The sequence below is a fragment of the Ipomoea nil genome, unplaced genomic scaffold, assembly GCF_001879475.1.
Source record: "Ipomoea nil cultivar Tokyo-kokei standard unplaced genomic scaffold, Asagao_1.1 scaffold0688, whole genome shotgun sequence".
Lineage (NCBI taxonomy): Eukaryota > Viridiplantae > Streptophyta > Magnoliopsida > Solanales > Convolvulaceae > Ipomoea > Ipomoea nil.
Genome location: NW_017617116.1, coordinates 218,126 through 242,723, shown reverse-complemented (window position 1 = coordinate 242,723; position 24,598 = coordinate 218,126). Strand labels below are relative to the sequence as shown.

At 34.5% G+C, this 24,598-nt stretch overlaps 4 protein-coding genes across 7 annotated transcripts in view; 2 read left to right on the top strand and 2 right to left on the bottom strand.

Moving 5' to 3' along the window:
• Nucleotides 1-1,511: 1,511 nt before the first annotated feature.
• LOC109175577 (purine permease 3-like) lies at nucleotides 1,512-5,168 on the top strand. The gene is made up of 2 exons (XM_019324854.1): nucleotides 1,512-2,328; nucleotides 4,761-5,168. The coding sequence occupies exons 1-2, from the start codon at nucleotides 1,612-1,614 to the stop codon at nucleotides 5,118-5,120; spliced, it is 1,077 nt and encodes a 358-aa protein (XP_019180399.1). The 5' UTR covers nucleotides 1,512-1,611; the 3' UTR covers nucleotides 5,121-5,168.
• Nucleotides 5,169-5,684: 516 nt separating this feature from the next.
• Nucleotides 5,685-8,700, top strand: LOC109175582 (RPM1-interacting protein 4-like). Of its 4 annotated transcripts, XM_019324862.1 has the most exons (5): nucleotides 5,685-5,906; nucleotides 6,574-6,964; nucleotides 7,058-7,191; nucleotides 7,386-7,646; nucleotides 8,145-8,333. In XM_019324862.1, the coding sequence occupies exons 1-5, from the start codon at nucleotides 5,901-5,903 to the stop codon at nucleotides 8,169-8,171; spliced, it is 819 nt and encodes a 272-aa protein (XP_019180407.1). In that variant the 5' UTR covers nucleotides 5,685-5,900; the 3' UTR covers nucleotides 8,172-8,333. The 4 variants fall into 4 exon arrangements, with proteins under 4 accessions (XP_019180407.1, XP_019180403.1, XP_019180405.1 ...); XM_019324858.1 differs by having other exon boundaries at nucleotides 6,574-7,191; nucleotides 8,145-8,332; XM_019324860.1 differs by having other exon boundaries at nucleotides 5,686-5,906; nucleotides 6,577-7,191; nucleotides 8,145-8,332.
• Nucleotides 8,701-9,486: 786 nt separating this feature from the next.
• LOC109175574 (beta-galactosidase 9-like) overlaps nucleotides 9,487-24,598 on the bottom strand; it is a 45,500-nt gene continuing 30,388 nt past the window's right edge. The window contains exon 20 of the mRNA XM_019324849.1: nucleotides 9,487-9,704. The gene's annotated coding sequence lies outside the window, so the exon portion shown is untranslated. The remainder of the gene's footprint in view (nucleotides 9,705-24,598) is intronic.
• LOC109175573 (beta-galactosidase 9-like) lies at nucleotides 9,734-24,407 on the bottom strand. The gene is made up of 19 exons (XM_019324847.1): nucleotides 24,137-24,407; nucleotides 23,330-23,425; nucleotides 23,109-23,221; nucleotides 21,910-21,976; nucleotides 20,643-20,735; nucleotides 18,994-19,137; nucleotides 18,672-18,760; nucleotides 17,623-17,728; nucleotides 17,119-17,206; nucleotides 16,880-17,001; nucleotides 16,140-16,337; nucleotides 15,250-15,452; nucleotides 13,929-14,044; nucleotides 12,075-12,172; nucleotides 11,533-11,643; nucleotides 11,262-11,372; nucleotides 10,634-10,839; nucleotides 10,084-10,417; nucleotides 9,734-9,892 (listed from the first exon to the last, which is right to left on the bottom strand). Exons 1-19 carry the CDS (start codon nucleotides 24,335-24,337, stop codon nucleotides 9,752-9,754), a joined length of 2,637 nt encoding a protein of 878 aa, XP_019180392.1. The 5' UTR covers nucleotides 24,338-24,407; the 3' UTR covers nucleotides 9,734-9,751.

Genomic DNA, 24,598 nt, shown 5'->3' with positions numbered 1-24,598 from the left:
GCCCAAGCTCCAAATGTGTGTCACTAATTAACCCAAGTTAATAAATTAAAGTGGTTTCTACTTTCTAGATAACTCCCACAATGCAACCACCCCAATCATAATCTCTCGTTGATTGGATTCCTCTCGTAACTCGTAAGCATTTAGGAAAATAAGTTTAACCTCTCTTAGTGAGTTGCTTGCCAGTTGTCCCTATGCACGCAGACCCCTGCAGGTAACTACTCACATAAGTCTTTTAATTTGCTCCTCCAAACAGTTATCAATGAACAGCTAATTTACCAAGCACTTTTTTACAATCAGCTAATGTTATCAACTATTTATACTCTTTAATTAACACAATCAGCTAACAGCTATCAGCTAACAGTCATTTTACCAAACAGAAAATAATAATAAAATATTAAAAGAACAGCTTTTGCTGCTAAATGACAACTAATAGTAAAGTAGTGAATTGAAAGCTTGCTAAAACGTGACAATAAAAAGAATAAAATAAAAATAAAAATAATGGTTACCACCTCACCTACCAAGTGATAAACTTGTTGGGTTGAGGTTAACCTTACATCTTCAATCCTATAGCAGCTGCTATCACACACAATTACTAAATAAGCCGTATGATATGTAAAAGTTAGGCTCTGATTGGAAAACCTAACTGAAAAGCTATAAGTTAGGAGCTGAAAGTTGAAAAGGAGCTGAAAGTTAAAAATTGAAGAGCTGTTAAGCTAGCTGTTATGATTAACAGTGTTTGGTAAAATTAGTTTTTTGATAAGCTGATAAAGGTAAAAAAAACTAAAAAGGACATCTTTATAAAATTTAAATTAGTTTGTTTACCTATTAAAATTTAACATTGTCTTTAAAAAAAATTAACATTTTAAAATAAAACTATTAGCATAATCATGATTTAGCATCTCATAATGAAGTAGCAATATTGTTGCAAATCTCATAATAATAATAATAATAATAATAATAATAATAATAATAATAATAATAATAATAATAATAATAATAATATTTGCGATGAAAGTTGCGGATAAAGGATAAGATAAAAGGGTATTGAAACGCTACCTTAGGTAGCGTTCTAAAATAATCTTTTATTTTAAGCTAGGAGCTTATTTTGAGAACATTACCAAACAGAGCTTATAGCTTATTAGTAGCTTAAAATAAGCTAAATGCTCCTAAATAAGCTCTGCCAAACAGAGCCTTAAATTCAAAATTTGATGCACTTTGTAGTTTTGCATGGTGCATTTTTAAAGTTCGCACATTTTTATTCACATTTTTGCATATTATAGAATGCACTTTTATGGATTGTGTAGTAAACTCTTTTTTTTTTTTTTTTTTTTTTTTGGGTAACAAAGAAAATCGGTAGCGACTAATCTTGAGTGTGCACTTAGTCAATTTGGTGTTATGATCCTAACCTACAAAAGAACATAAAGAAGTAAGACATTCTAAATTATTTATAATAATTTATTGACTTAGAAGGTTAATACACATAGACGGCTCTCACTAAAAGTTAAACTTGAAACATTATGATTCCCTGGGATAATAAGTATCTCTGATCTTCCATTAGTGATATTTCAGTGTGTGACTGAAAGCTAGCTACAAAGCTGATCAACTTGGGGCATGGAAACCTCTGAGGATAGGTCCACCACGTGGAGGCGGAAATTCATACTCCTCCTCAACTGCGTAATACTGGGCATAGGAAACTGCGGCGGCGCTCTCATCTCGCGCCTCTACTTCCTCCGCGGCGGCAACCGGATATGGTTTTCAAGCGGCCTCATAACCGCCGCCTGGCCGCTCACTCTAATCCCTCTAGCCGCCGCATATATTCTCCGCCGCCGCCGGCGAGGCCCAACCGCAAAACTCTTCTTCATAACGCCCAAGGTCTTCACCTCCGCCGCCGCCATCGGCGTCCTCACCGGCCTCGACGACTACCTCTACGCCTACGGCGTGGCCAAGCTCCCCATCTCAACCGAGGCCCTTATCATAGCCACCCACCTCGCCTTCACCGCCGGCTTCGCCTTTCTGCTGGTGAAGCAGAAGTTCACGGCCTACTCGGTCAACGCGATCGTGTTGTTGACCATGGGCGCCGGAGTTTTGGCCTTCGGCGCCAGCAGCGACCGCCCCGGCGGGGAGAGCACCGGGGAGTATATTCTGGGGTTTGTTCTGACGCTTTTAGCGGCACTTTTGTACGGGTTTATTCTGCCGTGGATAGAGTTGGTGTACAAGCAGGCAAAGCAGGCGATCACCTATACGTTGGTTCTGGAGATCCAGTTGGTGATGTGTTTCTTTTCTACTGCTTTTTGTACCATTGGCATGATTATAAACAAGGATTTCCAGGTAACCATCAATCTCACACTTTTTTATCAATTTATATACTCCGTATATTATAAGGGGTACTAAATTTTGATTTATTATTATTATTTTTTTAATATCTGATACATTTTTTTTATTACTATTTTCTTTAAGTACTATCGATTCTATTACAATATACTATCTGTTCAATATACTTTCTTTATCTATTGTATTTCAAAGTAAGAGTCAATAACCTCATCACCGGAATTTAATCATGTAACCTTCTTGAAGGAGAGCAATGCCAATTGAGCACAAAGTTCTTGGCAATTACTATTTTGTTCTTCTTTCTTTCCGCTTTTGATAAAGTAGTACAAATCGTATAACGAAAAGATACATTGGCCCTGCAGTTTGATAAATAGTTAACCTATCAGTCAATTTTAACTTATTAATTACTATTAATTGTTTGGTTAATTAACTTTTTGTAACTCTAAAATGCTAAAATTCAAAAAACTACTCAAAACAATTTTTTCAATTAACTTTTCGAGAAAAGAAATTATACTAAACAACTATTAGTTAATAGCTAATTTACTAAACACCTTTATCCGATAAACTAATATTATCAACTAGTTATACCTTCTAATTAACTCAATTAACTATCAGCCAACAGTCATTTACCAAACAGACAATCTTTTTTTTTTTACAATGTTAAGAGTAGAAACAGCATTTTTCTTGTGATGAAAAGGAATTTTGGCAATAAATTAAAAAAAAGTTAGGCGTGGTCAGTGGTCTACAACCGGGGCCGCGAATATTTTTTCCATATAATTTAAGATAACATGGACCCGGCACTTAATTGGTCGATCAATTATTCCTACAGTAGTGAGTCAATACATATATATATATGTGTGCAGTGTAAATAGGAATATGAGGCAAATGGTGGAGGATTCTAGTTTTGTTGCATTGTTTGTATGTATTTTTTTAATGATTTGTCAAATTTATTCTTTTACATTTATTGTAAAATTTTGTTGAATTATACAAATTGATATAAGATGGTTTATCATTTATGTATCAGACCAAGTTAAATAATAAATTGAATTTTTATCATGAGTTTTTGAACAAGTTTAGAAGATAATGTTTAATGGGTTTGGAATAAATTTAAGTAACATCCATTCAAGTTTGGAATAAATTTAGATAGTTTTGAAGTTTTTCAAATTCGGATAGAATTTAATGAATGAGTATCTCCTTTTGTTATTCCCATACATGTGAGAATACTATAATATACCCTTTTTGAGGAGATTTTAATTTTGGTCATATGACTATAGGGATCTTGTTAATTTTAGTCCCTAACTTTTAAAAGTGTTAATTTAGTACCTTAACTATGCAATTTTTGTCAATTTTGGTCACTCCGGTCAAATTGTCGGCCAAATTTCACCGGAAAATTTTAATAATTAAAATAATAAGAGTATTTTAGTCATTTCACGCCTCTTTTCTTCTTCTCCGGCGAGTCCATCCTTTTCTTTTCCGTTTCCGGCGTTCTTTCTCCCTGTAAACCTTATCTTTAATATCATCAAGCCTCCTTTCCCCATCATCTTAGTTCATTTCATTCGTCAAAAACGGGAGAGGAAGGGACGGACTCGCCTGGAAAGAAGAAAAAAGATGTGAAATGATCAAAATACCCTCATTATTTTAATAATTAAAATTTTCCGGCAAAATTTGGCCGGAGTGACCAAAATTGACAAAAATTACATAGTAAAGGTACTAAATTGACACTTTTAAAAGTCAGGGACTGAAATTAACAAGACCCCTATAGTCATAGGACCAAAATTGAAATTTCCTCTACCCTTTTTACTAATGATTATTTATTATATTTTTAAACTAACATTATAATCGTAGTGATTTAGCATCTCGTCCCTTAAAGCATGAAGTTAGGGGTTCGATCTCCACCCATTTGAATGGAGCAAACCATTTGGTCAGTCCCCTACTGCTTAGGTAGGAGAGGGATACTTATCCCTGGACATATTTATCAATACACTTTTAATGCATGCTATATATGTTCACATGAAATGCACCAGCAACAAAGTAGTGAGAGATACCAAGGATCTTGTAGTCCAATGATACCATGTCATGTTGCTCCCCTATATGGGAGGTGATAGAGTTTAGCGTACAATTGTTTTTCCATTAACGTTTGCAGCACCGTTCGGAGGTAGGTGTTTCTTGTGTTCTTCGTGATCCCGAGAGTAGACCAAAATATCGTCGATGAACACAATTACGAAATCATCTAGATAGGGGCGCATCTTTGCATGATCATTTTTGTCATCCACCAACAAAATCGTTGAAATATGTTAAACATATATGTTGATCTTTTTCCGGTTGATCCGCTATATTTTTATTTTTATTTTTAAAAAACGGAATAGAGGATATATTTTTAAAAATCAAAATAAGGAGGCAATTCAATATAATGCATTATATTGATTTGGCAGGCAATTCCAAAGGAGGCAAGGGGATTCGAAATGGGAGAAGCGAAATACTATGTGGTGGTAATATGGAGTGCTATCCTTTGGCAATTCTTTTTCATCGGAGCCGTTGGTGTGATATGCTATGGTTCATCATTGTTGTCCGGCATTGTAATCGCCTCTTTGCTTTCCGTCACCGAGATCTTGGGCGTCGTCTTCTACGGCGAGAAATTTCACTCCGTCAAGGGCATTTCTCTTGCCCTCAATCTATGGGGGTTTGTCTCCTATTTCTATGGAGAGTTTAAAACTAGCAAGACTAATAAGACCATCAACCAAAACCATAATCTAGAGGCTCAAATAACCCAAACTCAAAGCCTTCCTCCATAATCTACCATCACCAGAGTTTACACCGCTTCTTTTAATTAAAAGAAATCACTTTATTATCCTGAATCAATGACGTATCACGTTACAGATATGTATATTGTTAAATAAATTTGTAATAGAATAAAAATGATATGTGTATAAAATGAAACTAAATAGCCTAACTCATATAGATATGTATATTCTCAAATGAACTTGATTATAGTAGAATTAAAATGATACTTTAGTGTTGTTTATTTTGATTTATTTGACCATTATACTTTGATTTGGTTAAATAGTTAATATAAATATTTAATTAATTAACTTTTTGTAACAACTTATTGTTTCAAAATGTTAAAATTGTTGAAAGTAATTTTTTCGATAAGCTTTTTGATAAAGTCATTTTACATGTAATCAGTTATCAATTAATAACTAATTTATCAATTCAAACAATTTTTTACAATCAATTAATGTTATTAACTAATTAAATTCATTAACACAATCAGCTAACAACTATCAGTTAAGCCATTTACTAAACAAAGTCTAAATCTTTGACTTAAATTTTATTAGTTAAAATGATTTTCTTTTAAAAAAATTCCAGTCAACTCGTCATCTTCTACGCCCTCTCTCTCTCTTTCTCTCTTCTCCAGTCTCCACGGCTGTGTCTCGGTCTTCCATGGCGACTTGGCTCCACCGCTCCAGTGACCAATTAATAGGGGAGAGATCCTGAGGTGCTACCCATATCATATCACTCTCTTTCTAAACTACTGCACTTGAAGAGGTGAAAGAACCTTAATTTCCTACAAAATGGCAGTGAGTATACGTTTTCAGTTCCTGTTTGATCTATCTATGCATTCTTTGCTGCTGAATGAAACTATCTACCATTCTATTTCTGTCTCGTAGTTTCTGATAAATTTTCTGATCCATATTCTTTAGTTAATCTTTTTCCTTTCCTTTTTGTTTATGTTGGAATTAAGCCTTATTTGAGTCTTGGGTAGTTCTTAATTTTGAAGATGAGGGTTTCTAAATTAAAGTTGTTCTTTGTGCCAAATGAATTGTGTGCTTGTGGGTTTAGCTGGATCACATGTTTGGCTGAAGACTATTTAATAATACATACATGTAAGCAAAGAGATATGACATATTTTATTGCATCTCATTTCCCCTCCTCATTGCCCAAAAAGGAATAAGAAACAAGTCCAATATCTTTATATTTGTTGAGTTTGTCTCATATATGGATTAGGAATATGAGTTTGTCTATAAATCAATTTATGGCATCCTTTCTGAGGAACTATCAAGGAAAAACCGTTGGATAAATAAGTTTGAAGCTTTACTATCCTTACTATGGAAAGGGAAAAATGATCGGGTTTGCTACTGAATAGTGTTGGATTATAATTGTTCTATTGCTATGAAGTTACCTGAGCTGAATGTTTAGTCTATCCACTGCGCATATACTTTTTAAAGTATTTATCGTTCCAATTTGCAGCAACAGCATTCACCAATCCCAGCTTTTGGCAACTGGGAAAGTGAAGGAGATGTCCCGTACACAGTCTATTTCGAAAATACTAGAAAAACTAAAAAGGGTTCCAAGATGAATCCTAAAAATCTGCAAGAAGATTCTGAAGCAGAACCTAAAGGTCATAAGAGAGTGGATGCTAGATCAACCGGCTCACCTCATCATCAACATGGCGTAAAATTGCAAAATGAGAAATTAGAATCCGAACAAAAGGGACAAGAGGCGTTGCAACCAAGGCATGCACGGCAGCTGAATCAAGATGAAGGATACTTGAGAAATACCGATTCTTCCCTTCGTAATGCAAATGCTGCAAGAAAAACTCCTTTTGAGTCGCCTCAACATCTTTATGGGGGCTTAAGTGCTGGTGAAACCACAAAGAAAGCCTCCCGTCAGAGTATGGGGTCTGACCACAGCAATGAACATTCACCACTGCACCCTCATTTCCATGTAAGGACTGGAGTGAAAGGAGGTGGAGTTTCCTCTCCTTCGTGGGAACGAAAGGGTTCATCTGAAGGTGGCCATGGTGTACCTCCCTTCACCCCTGGAAGATCCCGGTTGAGATCAATTACAAAAGATGATGACACGGTAATGCCATTTCTCATTCCCTCACCTCATACATTTTATCAGAAACTTGAATACAAGAGTACCATAAACTATTTGTAGTACTTGTTGAGCATATAACCATTAATGTGCAATCCAACTATCAGCTTAGGCTTTTAGTTGTGATGGAGCACATGCTTCAATTGTACTAATGGCCAATAACCGTAATTTTACTGCAGCCTGATCATGGTCCTGCTGTTCCCAAATTTGGTGATTGGGATGAAACCGATCCTGCATCAGCAGAAGAGTATACTCAAGTATTTGAGAAGGTACGAGAGGAAAAGCAGAGTGGGGCAGAAAAGGTACCTAGTATGCCAACTGAACCATCTTATTCAAACAGTGAGAAGCGATATGGAAATGGAAATAGTAAGGTATGCTGTACTTCTGGCTTTCTTTGCATCTGTCTTGCATTCTACTTAAAGCCCCATAAGGTGGGGTTTGGTAAAGTTTCTTAGAGCTTGTTTGGTTGAATTAATGGCTATAGATTAGATTATAAGGTACAATTTGCTCGATTATATATTTATAGATTATGATTATGGTTTATGATTCTTGACTTTGAAAATCTTAGTGAACCTTGAGGTTGTAGTGGTTTAAATAAACTAAAAACTGTCTATAACACTCTAATCTATAATATTTTTGAACATGTAAATAATTGATTCCGGTCCTTGTTTTCTTTCATCTGCTGTACTTCGTGACCTCTCTGCTTCTTGAATGATATATATTTCTCTTTTCAAAAAAAAATAAAAATCTAATATCATAAATTCACCAAATGGGCACTTTGATCAGATTGCTTGGCAAAGATCATGGACTATAGATTATACAAACACTTGTAGCTTGTTTTAAGTCAACAATTCGTAAGCAACTTGGTGTTGATTATGGATTTTTTTTTTTTTTTTTTTAATGATTAACATACACCATAGTTGTAATCTTTATCGGACATGGCTTACAAGCAATATGAATATTGACTATTGAGTGTTTCTCAAGTAGTGTTTTACAAGTTTCGCTTCTTTTGCGTAACGCACTCATTTTTACTATGACTATTCATGCTTTCATGGATTAGTAGCTATGGCTACAAAGCTCCTAAGGTGTTTCAAGTTTCTCTTTTTTTCACATAATGTACTCTTCTCTACTAGGGGTGTTCATGCTTTTCGTGGATTAGAGGCTAAGGTGATAAAGCTCCTAATGGAAGAATAGACGTAATGTGATCCATGTATACTGCATATCAGTATTTCGCTTGGAAGTTTGGGTTTTGTGTATGGCTAGCTTTCAAGTGCAAGCATTCTTTCCTTTGTCCACCATACCCATTATGGCTTCATCTTTTGAACTAGGTACTAGAATCTTGTAATGTTGTGAGGGGTATTTTATATGTGAATTCATTTACTTCACCTCAATAAATTTTATTCTTTGTATCATTAGTGTAAAATTTGGAAATAGAATAATATGTAACTGTACAAATGTTGTTGGTATATTTATGCTCTTTTTTCTTGGTGTAGATTAGCAGATGACAAATACAAACAAAGCCTCTTTTAAGTTGATGCATTCTGTGAACAACTCTGTAATAAGTCAATTTTCACAGAGATTACTTTCTCAGTGTTGAAATATCTGCCAAACTAGAAGGCACCTGAGCACTCCCTATAAGTTGCAGCACATTTTCGAAATTAAATGCTCAAGGCAAGGAAAAGACTTAACATTAGTAATATTCCAGGTTTTTGAGTTTACCCAATTATTAAGATCATTCAATGGTTTTTGAGTTTACCCAATTGGATTTTTCCTCCACATTCCATTTTGAACCTCCTCAAACATGCATGCAAAGATGTTGGAAATTGCAGACAATGAGAGAGTAATAGTAGACAAGTGTAATTTGCCAATGAGAGAGTAATTGCATGATGTAATTTGCCAAGTCATGATAAGCAACTATAACCTAGGCCTTTTTGTATTTGGATTTTTAAGGAACAAATCATTAAGAATCACTTGTTAGTAAAATAATATTTAAAAAAAAAAAAAACACAATTTTGATATAAAAACTGAAGAGAAAAATCACAAAATTTTGGTATCAAAGTTAAGATAAATGTTTAACTATATTATTTTGGTATACAAGTGTACGAGACAATTTGCTTATAAAGTTCTATTTTGGGATGTTTTGTGAAGAATAAGAGAGGAGAGGTAGGTAGGGTGGAAAATTTATGTCACAGACCAGTCTCCACATTACATCATAACAAAATAAATAACAATTCTAACTATTGTACAAGATGGTACAAAAAATCAGAAACATCCCAAATGTTTATCAAAATAAGAACTTATTTGAAATTAAATGAAATGAACACTATGATGACCAATTATGGAGGGGCATATTTTGCTGTGAATGGCAGTCAGTATATGTACAGGTATTACCAAATCTTCTTATTTGCATTATTATTTATGTTGGGATCACAATAGAGCTAACACTTTTCCTACTTCACAAGAAATCTTAACCCCACCTCTGTTGTTCTTTTCATAACCAACCACCCCCCCCCCCCCCCCCCCCCCCCCCCCAGCTCCTAGTCACTCATTCTATATACGAAAAGCCAGTGTCAACGGGGGGAGAACATTTTGCCTGGACAGCCAAAGTCTTGATGACATGTCGACATGGATCTCCAAAGATGGCATCAGATACCTGTATAGAGCAGCTATTCTTTCCCAAACAAGCCTGAAAATGTGATCAGACCAAACTCAAACCATCAAGAATAGAACTTCTTAATTCTTATTCTATCAAAATCTTCTTTTCGATTAGTTTTTCTAAAAGTAGATATATATTATCTAGCACTCGGTGATGAAAACTGAAAAGTCTAAAGGGCAACCACTAGCTTATCTCTTAAGTTGTTGGCCAGAATTACATACCTGAGAAATCACGGAGGAGGAACTTGCAGCGTGGCAGTTGCCTTGAGAGAACTGCTGACAGTTGCCTTGTGGAGTTCCATAGCTTGCAAATTCTATGGAGGAAATTGTGTGCCCATCATCACATTGCAAATGCAATTCTGGTGCGACACTATTGCTGGATAATTGCCCATCAGACCATGCATTTAAAGGAGGATAATGGTCCTGTCGCACTTTAGAACAAATTGTTGAAGTGAAACGAGGTTCAATTGAAATACGAAGAGGCGCTCTATTGGTTTCCTCAAAGATGACAAGTAAGTTATTTGATGGCTGAAGCCATGACCTCGGAATGTGGTACCTGGAAATCATCAAAACATAGTTTTCCAAAAGATTTCCATGGATCATTATAATTTAAGAGTATGTATTGTAAATAATCCACAATCAATTCTAAGTTACAGGCTTGAATAAGCTAAAAAGTACTATTCTGTCTACAATCCATGTCTTCTTTGCCAAAAAAAATGTAGATTATGTGAAGGCAATCAGAAAACAAGAAAGGCAGTAAAAAGAGCCATACCAAGATTGAGTAATTTGCCCACAGTTCGTCACGCATTTATCAGAATCATATGCTCCACGATAATCACAAGTGTTACATCCATCTTCTGGGGCTTTTAAGCTCCAGTATCTCCCAATATGCTGACCATTAACCCAAACCTGACCTTTTCCCATGCCACTTAGATCAATGGCAACTGGATCTGTCCCAACAGGAGCATCAAAATAAGTCTGCATCACGTAAAGACAAAATGAATAAGTATGACATGAGTCTTCCAAAAGTATTAAAATGATGACCAAGACAAAAGCTGAAGAAACTAGGCAGATATGCATATATTAGCATTGACGTTGTCATTTCATTCAACACTAATTGCCACTACCACCCACTGATCCGACCCACAAAGCAAGAAACATGGGAAAAGCATCCTCAGCAGGAGCAAATGAAATAGGAAGAAATGACAAAAATATTTACAAGGTAAGAGACATACATGGTTAGGCCATGGAAAACTATTGAACAGAATACCTACAAAGTAAACCCATCAGTCCATAGCACCCTTTTCCCTTTATGAACAACTATTGCCAAATAAATGCTACTTTTTGCAAGAAGTAAACATAGGCAAAGTTATTGCAGGGCTAGGACTGTCTTAACTAACCTTATACCAGGAAAAGATATGTGGAGTTGAATCATGGGGAAACTCCTTCCATCTGAAATATTCATTATCCTTGCCAGCATATGCTTCCAAGAACTCTCCCTTAAGACCAACCTGTAGAGAATTGGTTCCTGTTCAGCCTCCCAACTTATGAAACGAAAAAGAGAACAAAACTACAACATGAATTTCGGCTATTCCAACAACTATGCCTGATTTGTGGTTGTTGCCACATGATTATCATCATGAAAGTTCTGAATGAGAAAGGTGAAGATACCTGGTATGTCCATGATGAGTTTGTGATGTCAATATCCCCATTTTTCCACCCAGTTAGCTTCACTTGACCCTTAAAACCTGCCCCATCTTTCTCTAAGAAAGCACCATAGTTCTGAAGCACTCACAATAACCACTAGTTAATCAGAATTGCAGTGAAGTAGGAGATTAAAAAAAAAAAAAAAAAAAAAAAAAAAAAAAACAGAAAGAATTTTAAATAATGAATCTCAAATAAAAGTTAGCCAGGATAATACCAAAAGCAATAGTATAACTATGGTATACTATTTCAAGAAAAAGAAAAAAAAAAAATTCTTAATGCAAAGATTCTCAACAGAAGAAACAAGTACCAAATACTAAATCAACTTTGGGTAATGGAAGCAGGTGTTCCAGAGTTTATCTTGAATTGAATGGAGTTTACAAGTGCATGGTTTCCAAAAATATGTATCTGTTGGCTTTGAAGAAAACTCTCCCACTTAGAAACTTTAGAATTATATTTTGTTTTTAGCATCTGACTATCTGAGTCTAATTGAGTTCAATGTAGCTTACCTGTAAGCCCACAGTTTGAGATAATAGCACAATATCATTGTACCCTTGAACGAACTTAAGAGGCTGAACCACCTTTTCCCAATCTCCTTTAGTACAACCTTTATTTTAGAAAGACAAAACATGCAGTGAAAGGCCATGATGAAAGTTACATTAATATGGCATTACTACCAAAATATTTTCACTCCAGAGCATTAAAAAATATCAATAACTAATAGATAAAAGACAAACCAAAAAAAGGCACAATAAAGTAAGATCACGCATGAAGGATGTATAAATGAAGTTATGAAGGACTGAAAGTCCAAAGGTTGGAAAAGAGCATACCTTAACAATGTGGGATGTTATGGAATATATACAAATATGAAACCTTTACATATTAGGAAGCGTGGAGATAAGGGATTTGAGTCGGAAGGTATATGGAAATGTGTTTCCTTATTATAAGTCCTCTAGCATGTCTTTATAGGGTGGTGCATTCACTTCAAGAAATAAGAGAGATTGAGCTTTCAGAATACATTGACTCATTGAGGTACTTCTCTGAACTTTTGAACATGGGACAATGAAACACACCACTCTAGGAGGTAGACCAATGCTACAGAAGGAAAGCATATGGCAATGGAAGGAAACAATCAAGCTATATGATTGATTAGCATGATGGAAGGAAATAATCAATCAGCATGATTAGCATAAAATCAGGGATAGAATAATTGATTCACTTTGTAATCCTTGATTAGTACTTTTACTTATTTATTGCCTTGTAGCAGATTATAAATTAGGTCTCTTTCCTTGGGGAGGCGGGGGGAGAAATTTAGTGAAGTAATCAGCTAGCACCTGAGGGGCAAGTTGCAGAACTTGCTGGAGGATACCATTTTGGTATTCCTTGGTCTATTTCCTGTTAACTTGCAATTCAAATTTTCAAGTTTCTATTCACCAAATTCCCTGCCTCTTTACTCCATCAGACAACACTACTATTAACACTGCCTCTCAAGTTGGAGCATATCCAACTTGCACAAAACGGTTACTACTCCAACAGTCAGCAAGAAAGAGACAAGCAACACAGAACCACAGTGAACTGAACAACATAAAACCGTGGTGAATTGAACAAGAGAGAACCTGTGAACTGACTTTGTACAAGCTATGAGCAAACTGAGCAACACAGAACTAGCAAATGGGCTTCAAGCAAGCTATGAGGAAACAAGATCTCTAAAAGGTTTCAATGTAGCAAGATGAACAGATATAATTGTGCTATCATTTAAGGAAGTAGCTCTGGAGGCAACAATGTGTCCGGCAGCGGCATGATCTGAGCACTGGAGAGAGAGAGAGATTGGAGTGAAACAGCCACCACTTGCCAGGGAGAAAACCGGAAAACAAGAACTGACCAGAAATAAAAAGAAATTGCTCTGGAAACACAATTAAATAAAGGATTGAAGTCAGGCAGGTGGCAAATAGTTACCAATCTATCATCGGTTGGAGAAGTGGAAGCTATGTGTAGAACAATGAGAAAGAAGAATGTTGATGACTTGATGCATTGATGTATTAAGGACTACAGTGAGCTCCAATTATAAATAGCTTACCTAACGGTGATATACATACTTCAAAAATGAGGGACAACACTCCTCTTAACAAAGGAGATTGTCATAACCCAATCACTTTTTCGTTTCTGAAATGGCATCCAGACTTTTGTCATTTCCTATTGTTGGATCTTTAGGATAGTCCTATGCTAACTTAAGGCAATTACAAGTTCTCAACTCTGACAGGATCAACCAATATTGTTCAACTCAAATCCTTAGCTAACTTAAAACAGGAGATGAGTAATAATAGCTAATGCAAATACTTATCACATATCAATAACTAATTTACCTGCAAGCTGGCCATTAATAAAGGCGCACATAAAATCACGCATGCTATCAATTGTAAGCGCTGGAGTAGTGTTGCCCTTCTCCCAAAATAAGATGTCCTCATCAGATGCGAACTGTCTACATCAAATGAAATTATGTTGTATTTAAGCAAACCACACAATATTTTAAAAGCAGAGTCAATCATCCATGTGTGCCGAGTCTAATATTACCCACCAAAAGACTTGAAACAAAAATTCTTATAACATGATTGGCTGGTTTAAGGAATGGAAGAGTAATAACCCTTCAAATGACAAAAATACTCATGCCTAAAAACGTATGTACAAATACATACATATATTTTTCAGTCGTGTGTGTGTGTATATACAAAATGACTAATTTTGGTATTATAAAAAAGAAAAGTTATTCCTGAAAAGTTACTAGTCAACCACTTATATTAAAAATAATGAGACATAAAATTATACTCCAAACCTTACTTGAATGTATTCATCACCAGCCAATTACCTTTTAGGTTACTATTCAAAATACCCAATTACAAACTACTCCATAGTAGATAGTATATCAACAAGGTACCTTCATATAGTGGGTGCTATCTGGGCTTTTGTGTCCCAAGATTTTCATAGAAATCATCTCTCTGGACTCTCTTACTTGTTCATAGATATGCATCTTAGTTTGCATTATCTAATTATTAAAGAATCTTTCATATAATCATATATGTTAAAAGATAACGGTGAAGTACCCATGTCCATATAAAATGAGTAGGACATTGAAAAACCCTTGGACCCTCCAAACATCATTGCATTACTGCATCTCTTTAATGTTGACCAAAGTTTTTCCAAGGAAACAAATGGAATAAATTCATTTTCAACATGCAGGAGACATAAAGAACTGAAGAGGGATGATGTTTTGGTTTCAAATATGTACTAAGCCAGATATGTCATATCTGGCATCAAAAGTAGTAAGTGAAAGGATTGCACCTAGGCAGGTTGTATTATTATAAATTAGGAAGGTAGCCATATATACATACATGCATTATGCATACATATAGATATAAATAAATAAAATATTTGTATATATGTATGTGTGTGTGTGATTTGTTCCACATTATCTAGTTACTAAATCTTTTTGTTCCACACTATCTAGTTACAAAATCTTTTAGCATTGATATAGCATAAATATGAGGCTCATAACATAGATGCACAAGTCATGAGTTCTCTGACTATCCATCTCAACTTTTGAGAAAGTAGTAAATACACGAAGATAAAGCTTTCAAAAAAATTTCATGCTAAATAATCAAACTCATATTTTCCCATGCAAACATATACCTGGTCGTATACCACAAATAATCAGAAAGATCTTTTGTGACATTTAAATGCTCCAAAATGCCTTGGTAAGTGAAAGTCTTTCCCCACACACCAATTGGTTCCATCACAGTCATCCAGGACTGTGCCATAACTTTCCTTTGAATCATCGCTTGTGAAAAAGCAACATCTTGTCCAATTGTTTTAATGGATGTCTGCACTCCAACCTATTCAAACATACAAAAGGAAAATAGAACCATATTCAATTGAAAGTAATGTGCACAATTTTTTAAAAGACCTTGTAACAACACTATTCACTAAGTCGCTAAGCAACCTTGGTAATATTGAATTATGTGTTCTGTCTCAATAAAAGTTTAACTTTAGTAAGGATACAAATTTATTATTTATATTTATCTTCAACATATTCCCTCATGTGTGGGCAGGGATCTTTTTTTTTTTTTTTTTTTTTTTATTAATGGGCAAAACATATGGAAATGTTTTGATAGACTTATTTTATAATTCAGTGTAGTGATCAAGTCACATGAGAGTGATGAAACTGACATATTCCCAAGAATTAAACATCAATTGCATTCCATAATCAAGATATGCAACCTAACTACCTCAGCCACATTTTTTAGATAAGAAAAACTAACTTTTGGTATAATCTTTAAATAAACTGTTTTAATAAATTGTTTTCAAATTTGTATTATTTTGGGAAATTCCTCAATTAAGTTTATTTATTGATCCACCATAAACTTATAAGAGGTAAATTTTGGTTATAAAAGAAACCTCAACTGAAAAAACCACACATTTTGAAGCATGACACCTATATGGCGGGGAAAATAATTATAAAAATCTGGTACAGACATGTATCGGAGAGTGGAGACAGTGATCGAGTTGGAATGTAACCAAACCTTGGCAGTGTTGAAAGCTACGTTCCGGCAATCTGGCAGTATACTAACTGACCATGGTGGTAAAGTATAAACTTGACCATAAAATGTCACTTTTGCTGTATGATGTTCATCAATATTTGCAAGAAATGCTGAACATGTGCTTTTATGCAAGGATAAATTTTGGCCATTACTGAGAGTGTTTCCACTGTACACATGTGCCTACAAGGAACACCAAACTCACATGAAAAAAGGAAAATTTATGCTTAAGGAAAGCCGGAAGTGTACAAAAACATAAATAATAACTTGATATGTCCAAAGAAAATTAGACAAACAAAGAAAGAAGAGTAAATGCAATAAATAAGAACTCTAATTTGCATCAGATTAAAAGATCTATCAACAATCTTGGGGATGGATAGTTTAGATAATGTCATCAAATGTCCTTTCCTCAAAAATATGCAGAGTTCAGGGGTGCTCAGAGCTGCCATCTCACAAGACAAAATTTCCAGCAAGAAAATGATGTCAAGCTCAAATAGGAATCACTTGTAAGGAAATTATTCAATGTTTATAACAATTTGTTAAAGCAAATAAGAATCACTTGTAAGGAAATTATTCTATGTTTATAACAATTTCTTAAAGCAAAGAGGATAATGTGAAAAACTTATTGCGAATATTGTTTTCCAATGATATGGGGGTTTTATCATACATCCTATACAGATAAAGTGAAATGTAGAATAAAGGAAATTATTAAGCTTACAACTAACCTCCTGCAAAGGTCCCAAACTAATATACTGGGGGGATTCAACAGAAACAAGAGCAGGCTCACAGAGCTTGATAGCAGCATGTAAATCTTTCAAGTGGCCCCACTTAGGCTGGCTTAGAAGTCCTAAGAAATGATGTTAAGCCAAACAAAGAATAGATTGGTCACATAGTCATCAGGTTTTGTCTTTACTCTTTACAGAAATGTCCTCGAAGTAAAATTACATGGTATTCTAATGCATACCATATTCATCAATCAAAGCATCATAATCATAACTAGTAATTTGATTGGGGCCCCCTGATGTCCTGCCAAAGTTTGTCCCACCATAATACTGCAATTATGAAACAGACAAGCTGGTCATTAGCAGCAATGAGGAAATAAAGAGTTAATTAACTGCAACTACGAGACGAATAAGTTGGTTACTAACAGTTTCCTTAAACCCTATAAGGAAAATGTTCTAACTGAATGAATTTTTGCATTTGATATCGAAGTGTTGGAAACTTTGACAGCTATTTCCCTAAGCAAATACTATTCCAGTGAAATTACTGGTCACTGTCATATGTAATAAGTTTATGAAGGTGAACGAAGGAAATCATATTGGTTTGGAAATAGCAAAACATAAACTGCTGTAAGGTAAAACTTCTCAAAGTACCCAAAAAAATGGTTGTCAATGCATTGAATATTAGGAGTAAGAAAATAAAAACTTTTGTTAGGAATAATGTAGAATGGTCCAGATATTAGCAATACCATATAGTAATTACTTAAGCTTCCACTTCGTTGGAAAAACCGAGCTACTGCAAATGCAATATCCTCAGCAGGTCTATGTGGGATTCTTCCCCCCCAAGATGTAAACCTTCAGGAAGAATGGCAAAACTATAAGGTAAAATAAAAACGCTCATCAATGATTGCCTATAAATGATCACATCTCCAATGCCAGTCCAGTGCTCTTCTATGTTCAAACATAATAATCCCAATTTTATTTTATAACTTTTTAATTCTATTAAAGATTCACTGAAAGACATGCAGACAAGAAACTATGTTCCCACTTCCCAATACTTTAATGGAGATGGAAGGAGTTTAAATTTTCATCCTTCAAAGTCAAAATATCTCGGGACTGTGTTCTGTTAAAGAAGAACCAGGTAGGAGGGGGAAATGGAACGATTGAAAAGCATATGATTAGAAAGAAAGAAGGTTCCTGAAATCCAATAAGACCAAAATGTTGAACCAAATGCGCATTTATTAGCCATAAGTACAAGCATACGACTAATCTATGCATCCAGTCTTAGAAATGGAATTCAACACTAAATGACTTCAGGATCAAACTCTCTCTACAGACAAGACCAGAATGATCTAGTCAATCTTCCAACTTTATCTTTTAGCATATGTGGTTTGTGTTCTTCAAAAGGAAGTGTACCATTACCCTTTTCTTACAGTACAAAATCTACAAAATTTGCTTTTGCTGTTAACTTTTTATATGTAAGCACAATCTAAAATTGAAATGTATAATAGACTTTTGGATGATCCAATTTAGCATTTTCAATAGTTCAACATTTATAGCTTCGTAACTTGTCACTGCATTATGCAGCAACTTTCCAGTTTGTTTTGTTTTGTTTTTTAATTCTATTTTTATTTTTTTTGGAAACTACTTCTAGGGGCAAAATTTCTATTTCTTACCTTCTCACATTTTAGTTCCTGCCATGTTGAAAAGTAAAAAGACTCTTTCAAATCCTAAATCAAGTTCTAATTCGTTAGAAATTTAATCACAAAATCAATAAAAGAAGAGGTGGGTACATTACCATCCATCCCAATTCTCTGTCCAAATTTTAGGTTTCTTGTCAGAATTTGGCGAGAAACCATCACAGTAGTATCCATTGCATGCATCTATCTGTTAAAAAGAAGAATTAAGAGTTGAGGAGTAATATTGAAAGTGATGGACTGCCCATACTCCCATAGCATACGAAAACTAGGAGGTAAAATGTATTTTGATACTAAAGAGACAGGTTAACTGATAGTCATTGATTCACAAAAATTATAACAGTAACTTGTACATAATATGTACAAGTTACAGTTATAATTTTTACTAACTAAACTTAAATTGTTTTAGGGGTCAAGTATTACAATGTACTCAGGAGCATCAGTTTGCTTGCACATAATCCATGGAACACCAGCACCAAGCCCATATGCCATTTGAGCTGCCCATTCCATGTATGCCTTTCCTCCAGAGCCATATTCGCTTTCTATGTTTCCATATTCATTTTCAATCTAAAAAATATTTGTAAATGTGAAGCAGATAAACTTGAGCATCAATGACAACACAAGCACATTTACATGCATGGATAGGCAAATATAGATATAAACTGAGGGCATGAGGGATGATCACTAACAGGAAAAAAAAAAAAAAAAAAAAAAAAACACATGCAGATTGTAGAAGTAGTTCCAACTCTTGTGTTGAAATATAGAAACCCTACTGTGAACTATTACATTTCTATATAAGCATATGTATGCTCTTAGATGTATCATGCATGCAATACATTCTTATTAATTCAATCATATATTCTTTCTTTGTTTGGTTTCTATATATTTGCTTCTGCCTTATTCGCAAGTGGTGGATATTTGCCTAGGGATATCAATCAGGCTAGCTCACTCGGTTTCAGGATAGCCCTGTTGGGCTACCAAGTTTATCAGTTCGGGTGTTTTTTTTTTTTTTTTTTGGGTCAGGTTTAAAATTTGTGGCCCCAAGTCCCTAAGCCTAAAACCTTGGCTATCAAGTTTATCGGGTGAGCTCAATTAAAAATTTTGACATTTTAAAATTAACATTCAAAACTTTCAATTTTAACAAACTACACCCTTTTACATTAAAAAATATAAACTTAGACATCATTTAGTCAATCTAAATCTCCATTAGAAACTCCAACTCAAAAACATAATGCAAGTATGAACAATTAATTTAAAATATAATGTACTATACAAAATTTCTTTTATACCTAAAACATTAAAAATAGAACAAGAGAATCAAATACATATAATCCTCAAATAAAATTAAGTTTATAATGACACCACACATTTATTAATTTATATCTTTTAATAGAATTGACAAAGCTAGCTCCACAATACTAAAAGGATGTTGCATATTAGTATATCACTTTGGTATTGTCTGTAAGTTAGGTCATTAATTTATGAATGATTGAAAGTATATATATATGTATATATATATATATATATGTGTGTGTGTGTGTGTGTGTGTGTGTGTGTGTGTGTGTGAAGAAAATATCTGGATGAGTTGAGTTTATTTTTTGCGTCCAATATATCAAAACATGCATATAGTAGAGTGAGACTCTTACTAGTTTTTTTTTTTTTTTGTAATATGGCTAAACAGGCCATCCTGACCAAGTCAACCGGACTAGCCCAAAAATAGGGCTGGCTCGATTTCCTTATCAGGTTAATTTTTTCCAGCCCTAACCCTATAAGTTTTCGGTCTTATCGGGCAAGCCCGTCGGTTCAAGCTACAATTAACATCCCTATATTTGTGATCCACAAGGCCATCAATCGCTCAATTTCAACTTGGAAAACAATAAAAGCATTGACACAACCCAATATCTTGTATCTTTCTTCATTTTTTTTAAAGGAATCTTGTATCTTTCTTGAACCACATTAAAATGTTACTTCTACCATAGGAGCCTTACTCATCGCAGTCAAGTATAGCCAATGAACATATCAGGTAACAGTAGAATTTTGGCTAATGACAGAAGGTAAGAAGTTTTTACAACCTGCAACAATATGATTGGTCCACCTTGCCACGAGAAGAGTGATTCTGATTGCATAAGATCCACAATCATTTTAACGAACCGCTCCATCTCCTCCTAGAAAAGTTCAAAAAACAGTCATGAAAATGGTCAATAAAATGACTTAAAATTATCATTTCATTATGACTCGCGAAAAATAAATAAAGATGTGAACTTATTCAACAAATTAAAAATTGCAAAACTCCTTAGACTTCTGTGTAATGTTTAAATCAGAGCTTTAGGCAAGTAGTAACTCAGATGAACCAACCATAAACGAATAAACAAAAAGTACATTCTCTAATTTGATGGTTGAAATTATACAGCTATAAATCCAAAAGACAGGAGGCATCAAATTCCATTTAAAAGCTTTGTCCTTTTTTATTTAGTGGCCCTGTTTCTCCTTGTGCATGGTTGGGAACCAAGAAGCAAGCACCATGATAGAACTGTGAACAAAGGAAGTTCAATCACTCCTGGTGACAATTCAGAAAGCCCATTCCCTACAGACTTCACAAAAACAAACAAGAGACATAATTTTCTGAGTTCTCTTATAAGATACTTCCCTGATCTCATTCTGTTTGTCATGAGTTTTATATTTTAGGAAGTCCCAATATAACCCTCACTTAAGCAAAATATTACATACATAAATGAAATGACAAGACATTGTGAGCCATCACTTAACTCATTACCAACCATACAATTTCTCTACATGTAGGAAACATTTTGAACTTAAACAACATTATTTTAAATTCTCTACTTAACCATTTCTCACTCATTTCTCCTAAAAATGTGTGCTAAACAACTTGTTTACAAGTTCCATGAGACAGAGAGTACTTGTCTAGATGAAGAGAATACAAATATAAATGAGAAATGAATTCTAGAAAATACTAGAATCACTTTATCAGGAAATAATCACCAGGCAGCAGCTCAGGTATTATAATCTAAATATGCTATAACTTATTCAACTGTATTGATCCATCTCTATTTTCCAGCATCTCTCAGTTCTTGCTAGTTCTTATCCTTAAACCCTCTAATAATGTCTCTAATACTTTAAACACGAAAATTATAAAACTGAAATTCTAAAACAGGACATGAACTCAATTACTTAAACTTTGAAAATTTAAAGACTGATAGAGGGAAGTAAAAGAACTAACGGAATCAAAATAAACTAGAATACAAATTAAATTAGAGTAATAGGCACAGGTAAGTATATATTCAAGGCCTGAGGGGTAAAAAATGTTTTGTCCAACCATACCTTGAAGGGTGCATTATCTGTTCGAAATTCTATTCCAGGTACATCACGCAGCCATACTGGGAAGCCCCTGCAACGTAATCGCAAATACAAGTGAGATCCAGAGAGAAGCAACAGTCAAGAGCATTAAAGTTCAGATGAAGAACAAGCTATTGTCACTGAGGATGGTAAAAAAATACAAAACGAAAAGAAAGTGGTACACAGTGGTGATGCCATTTTGAGGACTGTAGTTTAATTATGTACTTTGTTGTAATATACTACTCCCTCCTTCTATTTGAAGTTGGCCACTTTTTACTAAACAATTGTTAGGAGAAAGTTTGAAATATTTTCAAACTAAATGTGGGTATTGTTATGACCTAAAGTGATAACACTTTATTTAGTCATTTTCAAGTGTAAGAAAGCAAAATGTGGGTATTGTTATGACCTATGAATAATATCATAATATGTATAACATAAATAAATAAATTGCTTGAATAAATGAAATTCCATTTTAGGATCGTGCAATTGCAGTGGCATGGCCTGTAAAGAAAATGTTGCACAGTTCTAGTGATAGGAAGGGAGTAGCAACTCTCTCAAATTCATGACCTTTAGTTAGGAGCAAATCCTCTGGCACACAAGAAATATTGCAAAGGGAATTTGGATTTAGAATTTGGACCTCTTGAAAAACTATCAGCAGTGGTTGAATAGGCAAAAGAATTTCCATATCTTGAATTAAATCTTTCTACAGTTCATAGCTTAGATGCATTGTCTTACATAAATTTTCAGAGAACAATAACATCAAATTTTAAGAAATTTTAAGATGTATGATTTCTGCAGGTAAAAGAAATTAGAATAATTCTGACCTTGTTCGCTCTGTTTTCATTAACTATTACTCTATTTATTAATTTGTATAAAACATGGCATTTATGTCTTCTATTTTGTCAGATTCATCTAGTTTCTTACTTTTCACCAAAAAAAAAAAAAAAAAAAAAAAAAAATCTAGTTTCTTACTGGGCCATCATTGGGAAACGATAACCTTCTTTTAGGAGATAAAACAGCACTTAATCCAGAGCTGATTTTTCTTTTGCATTGATGTATGGATAAAATTTTGGGTCATTCAGTAACAAGCAGAGGATAAACAGAAATTATTCCATAATCCATATTATATAAATTTGGCCAAAAAGATAAAGTAAGCATGGTAAAAAATAAAGAGAGATTGTAACCCGAAGTTCCATTCAGCACATGCATAAGGACCAATTCGGAGAAGTAGATAGAGTCCAGCAGATCCAACTTGCTTCACAAACTTGACAATATCATATCTTCCTTCAAAGTTATACTGAAAAGAAAGTCCACAAAATTAATATGCTTCAAAGACATTAATTTTCTACTTATTCATTTTTATCATCCAACAAGCATAGGTTAAGCCAGGACTATTTTCTGATACCTCCCCTTTGGCTGGTTCATGTCCATTCCAAAATACATATGTTTCAATGACATCAGCCCCACCTTCCTTGCTTTTTGCGATCAAATTAGGCCACATCTACCGTATTTAAAACATGGAAAGTAGAAATTAATATTGTAATAGGTAGTTAAGTGTAAAATTGTAGTGGGAAGAATAAGTAGAAGGAAATCTTATTTCCTTATTTATAGAGATGTAGAAATAAAGAAATTAGCTCCTCAAGTCTATTCATTCCAGTTCATGCATTAATCTCCTCTGATACTTAGGCTTAAATGTGCTTTAAACCATAAGATTTTGAACTTCAGTATGAACTCCTCCCAACCAAGCGAGTGGATTAAGGACAGTCTTTGCAGAATTCCAGCTCTTCAGATTACTGTTCAATAAAAAATTTCTCTGTTTTCCTTGTTCCAGTCTGTCTTTTCTTTGCACAAAATTCATTTTTAAGTTGTTCATTAGTCAACACCCTCTCCAATTTTAACAAACAAGCAATGAATTGCTTGATTCTCTCAGTGATCACGCACCTCAACACCCACTCTCCTTGCTCCAACTCGGAAAGAAAAAAAAAAAAAAAAATCTTGAGTTCATTATGCCTACTAGTTTGAATTTGAATCCTCACTAAAGCACAGAAAAAAAAAAAAAAAAAAAAAAAAAAAAATTTAACAGAACAGTCGAAATTGCGACAGAAGAAGCACAAAAACTCTGAGACATGTATAGCAACGTAAATACAATCCCATATATAAGTATGAATTGAGTGAATTGGGGAAGTGAATTAGTGAAGCAACTAAGGAATACCTCGGGGGTGGAGCGTGGGTAGTGAATTCCGGCGGAGATGAGCATGCGGCGGTGGCCGTCGATGATGATAGCCCTGTGGTCGTAGCTCACATTAAACGGCGTGAAGAAGTTGGCATTGCATGGGCGGATGATCAGTACTAGAAGTAGAGTCAACGCCACCGCCGTGATCATCCACCGGAGGGTTGAAGTTCTCGGTGCCATTCTCTGAGAATATTCTGTGATACTGAGAAAGAGTATAGATAAGAACGGGGCTCCAACTACGTATACATTTATACTGATCGACAAGTGCCAAGCCAACAATGAGAGCGAGGGAAAAGATCATCATATTTATACAACGGTAAATTTACGGTTTTAGTCCTAAGGCTAGTGCAGGCCTGCAGGTAGATGTTGGTAAATTTTGCTGTGGAAATAAGGTGTACGCTGTTCCAAAAGTATTCATAATTATAAATAGGAATAAGGTTG

Bases quoted from the DNA above. Each gene is read 5' to 3' on its own strand.
- LOC109175582 (XM_019324858.1), top strand. The intron at 7,192-7,385 runs GTAATGCCATTT...ATTTTACTGCAG, and splicing joins TTACAAAAGATGATGACACG to CCTGATCATGGTCCTGCTGT. The intron at 7,647-8,144 runs GGTAAAGTTTCT...TCTTTATCGGAC, and splicing joins AGCCCCATAAGGTGGGGTTT to ATGGCTTACAAGCAATATGA.
- LOC109175573 (XM_019324847.1), bottom strand. From the start codon at position 24,337: ATGGCACCGAGAACTTCAACCCTCCGGTGGATGATCACGGCGGTGGCG. The intron at 17,002-17,118 runs GTATGCATTAGA...ATCATTTCTTAG, and splicing joins TGCTTTGATTGATGAATATG to GACTTCTAAGCCAGCCTAAG. The intron at 15,453-16,139 runs GTTTGGTTACAT...ATGTTTGAATAG, and splicing joins TAGCTTTCAACACTGCCAAG to GTTGGAGTGCAGACATCCAT.
- LOC109175577 (XM_019324854.1), top strand. From the start codon at position 1,612: ATGGAAACCTCTGAGGATAGGTCCACCACGTGGAGGCGGAAATTCATA. The intron at 2,329-4,760 runs GTAACCATCAAT...TTGATTTGGCAG, and splicing joins TTATAAACAAGGATTTCCAG to GCAATTCCAAAGGAGGCAAG.